Source organism: Oncorhynchus tshawytscha, linkage group LG11 (genome assembly GCF_018296145.1).
Source record: "Oncorhynchus tshawytscha isolate Ot180627B linkage group LG11, Otsh_v2.0, whole genome shotgun sequence".
Lineage (NCBI taxonomy): Eukaryota > Metazoa > Chordata > Actinopteri > Salmoniformes > Salmonidae > Oncorhynchus > Oncorhynchus tshawytscha.
In genome coordinates, this window is record NC_056439.1 from 48,759,993 (window position 1) to 48,771,029 (window position 11,037).

Consider the following 11,037-nt stretch of genomic DNA (forward strand, 5'->3'; position numbering starts at 1 on the left):
CCACAGGGCTCTCCAGAGGGTGGTGCGGTCTGCCTAACACATCACTGGGGTCAAACTACCAGGACACCTACAGCAACCAATGTCACAGGAAGGTCAAAAAGATCATCAAGGACAATCAACCACTCGAGCCACTGCCTGTTCACCCCACTATCATCCAGAAGGTGAGGTCAGTACAGGTGCATCAAAGCTGGGACCGAGAGACTGAAAAACAGCTTCGATCTCAAGGCCATCAGACTGTTAAATAGCCATTACTAACACAGAGACTGCTGCCCTTGAAATCACTGGCCACTAATAATGGGACACTAGTCACTTTACTAATGTTTACATATTTTGCATTAATCATCTCATATGTATATACTGTATTCTATCCTATGCTACTGTATCTTAGTAGACTACTGCCCTCTGACATTGCTCATCCAAATATTTATATATTCTTAATTCCTTTACTTTAGATTTGTGTGTATTGTTGTGAAATATTTTAGATATTGCTTGTTAGATATTACTGCACTGTTGGAGCTAGAAACACAAGTATTTCGCTACACCCTCAATAACATCTGCTAAACACGTTTATGTGACAAATAAATTGAATTGATTGCTGACTTTTATTTTGAAAGAGGGAACTTTCGTGCACCACTGCTTGACGTTTGCGTCGCATTCTGGGTAATGTAGTGTTTAGTCCAGTTGTTATGGACTTCCACAGAGGTTAGTTTCTCTTCTCATCGTGATAAAGGTAGACATTGCAGTCATCGAATAGGAACTGTATAACATTTTCTAAAACCACAGGCGCAACGTCGCGATATTTCCTGGAACGCTTCCTTAACAGACCAGGCAGGGGATTTAGGGTTTGAGAAGTCAATGAGAGAAGTGTGAAAATGCTTCCTTAGTTAATTTTCTCGAAAGCTAAAGGCACAACCTAGATTGGAGCCAATGTCTTTTAACATGTTATTACTCCAACCTCGTGAAAGTGACAAACTGACAAGTTTAAAAAAAATTCTAGTCAGAAAAACAACTATATGTCGAAGTAGGGGCTTTGATTTTGACGGCCTGCACATGGGATGAATAGAAGACTGTTTGACCCGATGACGTATTCTACGCATTGAGCTGTACTTGCCAACGTCGCCTGTACAAGTGTGATCAGTTTTTTAAAGTTTTTTTTTAAATTGGAGAATAACTTTTAGCCAATCTTTATACTGTACTGTATTTGACTGTATCCTTCCAAATGATGCGTGGAAAAACTATAATAGTGACTGGTGCCAACAGTGGCATAGGCAAAGCCACAACAGTTGAACTACTAAGGCGCGGGGGTCGGGTGATCATGGCTTGCAGGGACATGAAGAGGACTGAGGAAGCAGCACAGGAGATTCGACTGGAGACTGGTCCAGATTCGGGAGAACTCCTCATCAAGTGCCTGGACCTTGCATCACTGAAATCCGTGCACAGTTTCTGCGAAGACATCATCAAGGTACTCTTATCAATTCAGACGTGTGAGATGACATCTGGTCAAGTTAGTTAACTGTTTTTAGCATAGCATACGTAGTTAGTAATTTAGCTAGCTAACCAGCCAGGATTGATACTGCATATTTAGATAGCTTGCTGTAACGTTATAGCACTGTAGCTAGCTAACTAACGTTATATGGCTCTGCTTTTCTTGCACAAATTATTTTGCTCTTAGCCCAAAAGCTGCCAGCTACATGTAAACAAATCAAAGCTGTTAGCTAACTAGCTATTACAAATGTCACCTAGTCAGACCATTATTGTTGCAGCTGGCTGATAGGCGTTATTAGGTAAGTAAAGTTAAGCGCTGCACAGATCATTTTCGACCAACCTTTAATTTGCGATAATTCCTAAATTCCAGACATGGAAGACAACACATGTCTTAATAAACGTCCATGTCTATTTTGCAAGTGGGTTCGCTTTGAAAAGTAGCCACCCTTTGCCTCGATGACCGCTTTGCACACTTTTGGCATTCTCTCAACCAGCTTCACGAGGTAGTCACCTGGAATGTATTTCAATTAACAGGTGTGCATTGTTAAAAGTTAATTTGTGGAATTCTTTCCTTCTTAATGCGTTTGAGCCAATCAGTTGTGTTGTGACAAGGTAGGGGTGGTATACAGAAGATAGCCCTATTTGGTAAAGAGCAAGTCCATATTATGGCAAGAACAGCTCAAATAAACAAAGAGAAAAGACAGTTCATCGTTACTTTAAGACATGAGGGTCAGTGAATGCGGAACATTTCAAGAACTTGAGAAGTTGGTTCAAGTACAGTTGCAAAAACTATCAAGCACTATGATGAAACTGGCTCTCATGAGGACTGCCACAGGAAAGGAAGACCCTGAGTTACCTCTCCTGCAGGGGATAAGTTCATTACAGTTACCAGCCTCAGAAATTCCAGCCCAAATAAATGCTTCATAGTTCCAAGTAACAGACACATCTCAACATCAACTGTTCAGAGGAGACTGCGTGAATCAGGCCTTCATGGTCGAATTGCTTCAAAGAAACCACTACTAAAGTTCGCAGATACGAAGAAGACTTGCTTGGGCCAAGAAACACAAGCAATGGACATTAGACCGGTAGAAATCTGTCCTTTTGGTCTGATGAGTCCAAATTTGAGATGTTTGGTTCCATCCGCTGTGTCTTTGTGAGACGCAGAGTAGGTGAACGGATGATCTCTGCATGTATGGTGCCCACCGTGAAGCATAGAGGAGGTGGTGTGGGGGTGCTTTGCTGGTGACACTAAGTGATTTATTTAGAATTCAAGGCACACTTAACCAGCATGTCTACCACAGCATTCTGCAGCAGTACGCCATCCCATCTGGTTTGGGCTTAGTGGGACTATCATTTGTTTTTAAACAGGACAATGACCCAACACACCTCCAGGCTGTGTAAGGGCTATTTGACCAAGAAGGAGAGTGATGGAGTGCATCAGATGACCTGGCCTCCACAATCAACCGACCTCAACCGTTTGGGATGAGTTGGACCGCAGAGTGAAGGAAAAGCATCCAACAAGTGCTCAGCATATGTGGGAACTCCCTTCAAGACTGTTGGAAAAGCATTCCAGGTGAAGCTGGTTGAGAGTATGCCAAGCATGTGCAAAGCTGTCATCAAGGCAAAGGGTGACCTCTTTGAAGAATCTAAAATATATTTAGATTTGTTTTTTAACACTTTTTTTGGTTACTACATGATTCCATATTTGTTATTTCATAGTTTTGAGGTCTTCACTATTATTCCACAATGTACAACTTTTGACTGGTACTTTATTTAGCAGATGTTATTGCGTGTGTAGTGACATGCTTGTGTTCCTAGCTCCAACAGTGCAGTAATATCTACATCTCACAACAATACACACAAATCTAAAGGTACAATAATGGAATTAGGAAATATATCAATATTAGGACGAGCAATGTCGGAGTGGCATAAAATACAGTAGAATAGAATACAGTATAGACATATGAAATGAGTAAAGCAGTATGTAAATGTTATTTAAAGTGGCTTGTGTTCCATTATTATAGTGACCAGTGATTCCATGTATATAGGGCAGCAGCCTCGAAGGTGCAGGGTTGAGTAACCGGGTGGTAGCTGGCTAGTGATGGCTATTTAACAGTCTGATGGCCTTGAGTTAGAAGCTGTTTTTCAGTCTCTCGTCCAAGCTTTGAGGCACCTGTATTGCACTAGTCTTCTGGATGATAGCGGGGTGAACAGGCTCGGGTGGTTGATGTCCTTGATGATCTTTTTGGCCTCCCTGTTACCTTGTGTGCTGTAGGTCAATCTGTAAATATTTGTGAGGGTCTTGGGTGGCCAAGCCAAATTTCTTCAGCCTCCTGAGGTTGAAGAGGCGCTGTTGCGCCGCCTTCACAACACTATCTGTGTGGGTGGACCATTTCAGATCGTCAGTGATGTGTAGGGACATGAAGCTTTCCACCTTCTCCACTGCGGTCCCGTCAATGTGGATAGAGCCGTGCTCACTCTGCTTTTTCCTGAAGTCCACTATCAGCTCCTTCGTTTTGTTGACGGTTATTGTCCTGTCACCAGTCCGCCAGGGCCCTCACCTCCTCCCTGTAGACTGTCTCGTCATTGTTGGTAATCAGGCCTACTATGGTTGTGTCGTCCAACAATGTGTACGCCGCCATCTTGTCTATTTCACATCTTCTCTCATTGATTGAGAGATGAGGTGAGTGTCATGAACACTTTAGCGCTGGACACCAACGTGATCCTTTTTTAACTGTCTTTGTTGCCATTTATGAATGTGTTTGTTATTCAATGCATTTCTATCAGCTATAGCAGTAAAAGACACATTTCTATATTTTATCAATTTTTTTATATTTTCTTTTATATACGTAAAGTGGGCCTAAAATTCAAAATCAAATAGCTAAATGATCTATGGTATGACCATCTTAAAACAATTCCATATGTTAGCTTAGTCTGAAAAATTATCTGTGCTATGCTTAACGTTACCTACCTAATAACGCCTATTAGCCAGATGGAACATTTTATGGTCTGACTAGGTGACATTTTTAATAGCTACAAGCTATCTTGTTTGCCCGAAGAGGAAGGGGTTAAACAGCTAGCAAGCTCTGCAACTGTTGCAGAGAGAAATAGATGAAAGAGGCATAACAGGTACCATTTCACTGTACAATAACATTTGCATCACACTAGTCTTTACACACTAGAGTCTACTTTGCACTAAGAGAAAAAAAAATTAAGTGCTATCTAGAAACTAAAGTTGTTTTCTTTCGACTGTTCCCTTAGGTGAATAAAACATTTTTTGGTTCAAAGTAGAAACCATTTGGCTCCATGTAAAAACCCTTCCACGGAGAGGACCCAAAAATGCAAGAAGGGTTCTCCTATGGGGACAGCCAAATAAACCTTTTGGAAGAGTTTTGTCTTTTGTGAAATCTGGGACTTAATGCCCATGCACTCATGTCATAAATAGCTAACTTACTTTAACTGTACCCATTAAATAAAGCAGTTGTTCCCAAACTTTTTCGGTTACTGTACAACCAACTGAATACCTCTGAAGTACATTTTAATAGGTACAGCCTATGGTCTCATGACTCTTTTCAAATACCCCCTGTGGATAGGCCTAGCACCCCAGGTTGGGAATCACTGGACTAAAACATCAACCCATCTGTAAACACGTCAGAAACATGACATTACAGCAACATGGAGCATTATTAAAGCTTGTAACCAATCTTATTTGTATGTTTTCCAACAGGAAGAGCCCAGGATTGACGTGCTGATCAACAATGCAGGGATCTACCAGTGCCCTTATACCAGGACGGAGGATGGCTTCGAGATGCAGTTCGGGGTGAACCACCTCGGCCACTTCCTCCTCACCCACCTCCTCCTGGACCTCCTGAAGCGCTCTGCGCCCAGCCGCGTGGTTGTGGTCTCCTCCAAACTCTACAAGTACGGCGAGATCGACTTTGACGACCTGGATAGCGAACGGCGCTATGACAAGGCCTTTGCCTATGGCCGAAGCAAGCTAGCCAACCTCCTCTTCACCTGCGAGTTGGCCCGCCGCCTCGAGGGGACGGGGGTGGCGGTCAATGCATTGACCCCGGGGATAGTGAGGACTAACCTGGGCAGGCATGTCAATATCCCCCTCCTGGCCAAGCCCCTGTGGGAGCTGGCATCCAGGGCCTTCTTCAAGAGCCCAGAGGAAGGGGCGCAGACCTCGGTCTACCTGGCCTGCTCGCCCGACGTGGAGGAGGTCCAGGGGAAGTGCTTTGCGGACTGCCAGGAGCAGAAACTTCTGCCCAAGGCTACGGACCAAGAGGTGGCCAGGAAACTTTGGGATATTAGTGAAGTCATGGTGGGCATAACCATGTGATAAAGAACGTCAACCTTTCACTCCCTCCAATTTGAACGCAAAGAGAGGACTTTGGACCTCTCAAAAAAGGTGAAGTGAACTAGCAAAAGGCAAGGGCAGTGTGAATGCAAAGAGAAGAGGTTTTTGTTGCTTCGTACTGCAGAGAACTGTGCCCTGGATGCCTGTTGCTATGCATTGTGATTATATTGCCTTGACACAATTATTTTTCACTGGTATGTTGTTATACCATGCCGGCAATTATATTAAACTCTAAGTGAAGGGAGATTGTTGCAAGTGACTTTAATAAGGGATCATAGCTTTCACCTGGTCAGCCTGTTATTTTCACTCTGTGTATAATGATGTGTATAGACAGTAGTTATATAGGATGGTGTGTATAGACAGTAGTTATATAGGATGGTGTGTATAGACAGTAGTTATATAGGATGGTGTGTATAGACAGTAGTTATATAGGATGGTGTGTATAGACAGTAGTTATATAGGATGGTGTGTATAGACAGTAGTTATATAGGATGGTGTGTATAGACAGTAGTTATATAGGATGGTGTGTATAAACAGTAGTTATATAGGATGGTGTGTATAGACAGTAGTTATACAGGATTGTGTGTATAGACAGTAGTTATATAGGATGGTGTGTATAGACAGTATGGACAGTAGTTATATAGGTGGTGTATAGGACAGTAGTTATATAGGATGGTGTGTATAGACAGTATGGACAGTGTTATATGGATGGTGTGTATGGACAGTAGTTATATAGGATGGTGTGTATGGACAGTAGTTATAATAGGATGGTGTGTATAGACAGTAGTTATACAGGATTGTGTGTATAGACAGTAGTTATATAGGATGGTGTGTATAGACAGTATGGACAGTAGTTATATAGGATGGTGTGTATGGACAGTAGTTATATAGGATGGTGTGTATAGACAGTATGGACAGTAGTTATATGGATGGTGTGTATGGACAGTAGTTATATAGGATGGTGTGTATGGACAGTAGTTATAATAGGATGGTGTGTATAGACAGTAGTTATATAGGATGGTGTATATAGACAGTAGTTATATAGGATGGTGTGTATAGACAGTATGGACAGTAGTTATATAGTATGGTATGTATGGACAGGAGTTATATAGGATGGTGTGTATAGACAATAGTTATATAGGATGGTGTGTATAGACAGTATGGACAGTAGTTATATAGTAGTTATATAGGATGGTGTGTATAGACAATAGTTATATAGGATGGTGTGTATAGACAGTAGTTATATAGGATGGTGTGTATGGACAGTAAATGAATAGAACATGTATGTACAGCAGTAGATATATATTGGATGAGCCATAACTAGAATGAGGTATATACATTAACGTTCAAAAGTTTGGGGTGACTTAGAAATGTCCTTGTTTTTGAAAGAAAAGCACATTTTATGTCCATTTTAAAATAACATCAAATTGATCAGAAATACAGTGTAGACATTGTTAGTGTTGTAAACAACTATTGTAGCTGGAAACGGCATATTTTGTATGGGATATCTATATAGGCGTACAGAGGCCCATTATCAGCAACCATCACTCCTGTGTTTTAATGGCACGTTGTTAGCTAATCAAAGTTGATCCTTTTAATAGGCTAATTAGAAAACCCTTTTGCAATTGTGTTAGCACAGCTGAAAACTGTTCTGATTTAAGGAAGCAATACAACTGGCCTTCTTTAGACTAGTTGAGTATCTGGAGCATCAGCATTTGTGGGTTCGATTACAGGCTCAAATGGCCAGAAACAAATAACTGTCTTCTGAAACTCGTCAGTCTATTTTTGTTCTGAGAAATGAAGACTGTTCCATGTGAGAAATTGCCAAGAAACTGAAGATCTGGTACAGCGCTGTGTACTACTCCCTTCACAGAACAGCGCAAACTGTCTCTAATCAGACTAGAAAGAGGAGTGGGAGGCCCCGGTGCACAACTGAGCAAGAGGACAAGTACATTAGAGTGTCTAGTTTGAGAAACCGATGCCTCAAGTCCTCAACACCAGTCTCAACGTCAACAGTGAAGAGGTGACTCCGGGATGCTGGCCTTGTAGGCAGAGTTGCAAAGAAAAAGCCATATCTCAGACTGGCCAATAAAAATAAAAGATTAAGATGGGCAAAAGAACACAGACACTTGCCAGAGGAACTCTGCCTAGAAGGTCAGCATCCCAGAGTCGCCTCTTCACTGTTGACATTGAGGACTTGAGGCATCCGTTTCTCAAACTAGACACTCTAATGTACTTGTCCTCTTGCTCAGTTGTGCACCGGGGCCTCCCACTCAACAAGTCTAATGAAGGCCAGTTGTATTACTTCTTTAATCAGCACAACAGTTTTCAGCTGTACTAACATAATTGCAAAATGATTTTCTAATGATCAGTTAGCTAATCCAAGTTTATCATTTTAAAAGGCTAACAGAACTTGCCATTTGAACACAGGAGTGACGTTTGCTTATAATGGGCATCTGTACACCTACGTAGATATTCCATGAAAAATCTGCTGTTTCCAGCTACAATAGTCATTTACAACATTTAACCTTCACTGTATTTCTGATCAATTTGATGTTATTTTAATGGGGGAAAAAAGGTGCTTTTCTTTCAAAAACAAGGACATTTTTAAGTGACCCCAAACTTTTGAACGGTAATGGTCATATGAAGTGGTTGAAACAGTATGTAAACATTATTATAGTGACCAGTGTTCAATACTCTATGTACATGAAACACACGGTATTAACTGAAACATACCATCCCAACATGAAACCATATACTATGACATACTACAAGGGTACTTATAGAGAACTCTTGATGCAGTACTATCACTGATTATCAGTGAATTTTGAGATGGGTTTTTGTGATCAGCCTAATTCTTATGTATTAAAACTATGCTAATATGAATGGACTTGAATTATCCTACTGCACAATGTACCTAATGTAGCCTAATACACAATCTACCAGTCATTTAAAAAAAAATATATATATATATATATATATATATTTAACCTTTTATTTAACTAGTCAAGTCAGTTAAGAACAAATTCGTATTTACAATGACGGCTTACACCGGCCAACCCCGAGACGACGCTGGGCCAATTGTGCACCGCCCTATGGGACTCCCAATCACGGCTGGCTGTTATACTGCCCGGAATCAAACCAGGGTGTCTGTAGTGACGCCTCAAACCCTGAGATGCAGTGCCTTAGACCGCTGCGCCACTCGTGGGAGCCCAATCATGTCATGCCAAATGATCCCGTTTTTAATTCACGGTAACCGTCTCATGATGAATACAGGTTATGCCACTTCTGTAATGTAGCCTCCTATTTCAATGATTGGTTTGAGTGGTTTTCAAACCTTGTGACACACTGACTACATCTACCAGCTGACCATGAATCAGTTATTGACTTGCATATCATAGCATATCAGGCAAATTCATCCGCACCGATCTTGACAAACCATATCTGTACCTCACTTTGTCATGCTGAAACAGGAAAGGGCCTTCCTCAAACTGTTGCCACAAAGTTAGAAGCACAGAATCGTCTAGAATGTCATTGTTGTCTCCATTTCAAACGGCTCTGTGCTTAATGGAGGTGGTGATGAGCCGAATGTAAATAAGTTCCACACTGCTTTGCCCCAATGTAGCTTTTTCACGTTACAGGTGGTTAACATACAAACTCAATCAAGTTCATTATTTATTGTTTTAATGTCTTTTTAAAAAAAATAAAAAAGTAATGCTTTTTACAGCAGGTAGGGGAGAAATAGCACAGATGTTTTGGTGGTGTGCGTCACCTTCAGTGTGTTTGGATAGTTTTCCTCGTAGTGCCGAAATACAAGGGTCCATTATTGTACGCTCATAATTAAATAAACCTTATGGACTGGCTTCATTTACAGACTCACTTCGAAGAAAAATAGGTCCTAAATCGGTGCCATTTTGGAAGCCAGTTAGGCCCTAATCAGCCATGCTAGTTGCTTGTCCTGTATACAGTATTTTATAATGCACAGTAATTACTCAGGAATGTTTTCTCTCTATATTAAAATTGTAGATTAACCGCTTCTTTCCAAATGAAATGGTAGCAAGACCCCCAGATTTATAATGCATTTCCCACCTGCAATTTCCATTAGGGGCATTTTCTGGATCATTTAGAAGGAGCACCGACAAGCCTGAAAACAAGTTGGAAATCCAAGGGTAGAGCAGAGTTTATCCGATCCATCTTTATCGCTGAGAAAAAGGTCTCAGGCCATTTCTCATTGAAGATAAATCTTGTTTGTTTAACAAATAAAGAAAATAAGCCTAATTCTGGAACATAGTGCCTTTTAATGATGCATACCGCATTGGTGCCTCACAAGTGGGAGGCAATCTATGCTGCCAAGTATTGCAATTCCTTATTTTGTGACTTACAGTGCAGGCTCTGCTAGCCAACAAAGTTAGTTAGCCAACCCCCTTTTCCAATCAACAAATAAAATCTGTTACTACCTTTTAAAGAGGCACTATGCAGAAATCACTCTGCCATTTCCTGATTGCAAAAATGGTTAGTTTTAGTTTTCCTAATTTCAGTTTGTGAGAAAACCACCAAGTAAAATGCAGAGAATCGTTGTATCATCTGAAGTGCTGTGAAATATCTTTTCCATAACTAAAAGTATATTTTCAGCTGTTTGAAGCTGGTGTACAAAACCGAACGTAAAAGATACAAAAATTAAACTTAAAAACTGGAAGCATAGAAATAGCGCAGTTAGAACAGATTACTGTTTCTTAGAATTGATTTCAATGAAAATGACAGATCTTTAACTGATATTTCTATGTGAATTTTGTTGCGTTCCCCCCAAAAATGTACATATTGCATCTTTAAATACATTACAACTTTTGTGAAAGGCAGACTCAATATAATAGATTGCTGGACACCTCAATGTAATGTATGGTAAACAGTCTAATGCGTGTTTGAATGTCCTCTTTATCATGTAGCGCTACAATGGGGGCAGATAAAGCCTGTATTCCAGCATTTCCATTGGTTAAATTTGTGTATGAAATGCTGTTATGTGAACGTATGCAATACAGCAACTGAAAATAAATGCGATGTCATTTCCATTTTTGGGGGACTTTTCTGGTGAGTAAATTTGAAACTCAAATTTAAGACTCACTTGTTATTCCCAGAATAGCACAACGTGTCATGTTCAGTTCTCCACCATTACACTGACTCAATAAAAAAAA

The 11,037-nt window shown here is 40.7% G+C and overlaps 1 protein-coding gene across 1 annotated transcript; it reads left to right on the forward strand.

The window, feature by feature from the left end:
* The first annotated feature begins 662 nt into the window (after positions 1-662).
* Positions 663-6,092, forward strand: rdh14a (retinol dehydrogenase 14a). The gene is made up of 2 exons (XM_024437851.2): positions 663-1,462; positions 5,213-6,092. Exons 1-2 carry the CDS (start codon positions 1,220-1,222, stop codon positions 5,828-5,830), a joined length of 861 nt encoding a protein of 286 aa, XP_024293619.1. The 5' UTR covers positions 663-1,219; the 3' UTR covers positions 5,831-6,092.
* The last annotated feature ends 4,945 nt before the right edge of the window (positions 6,093-11,037 follow it).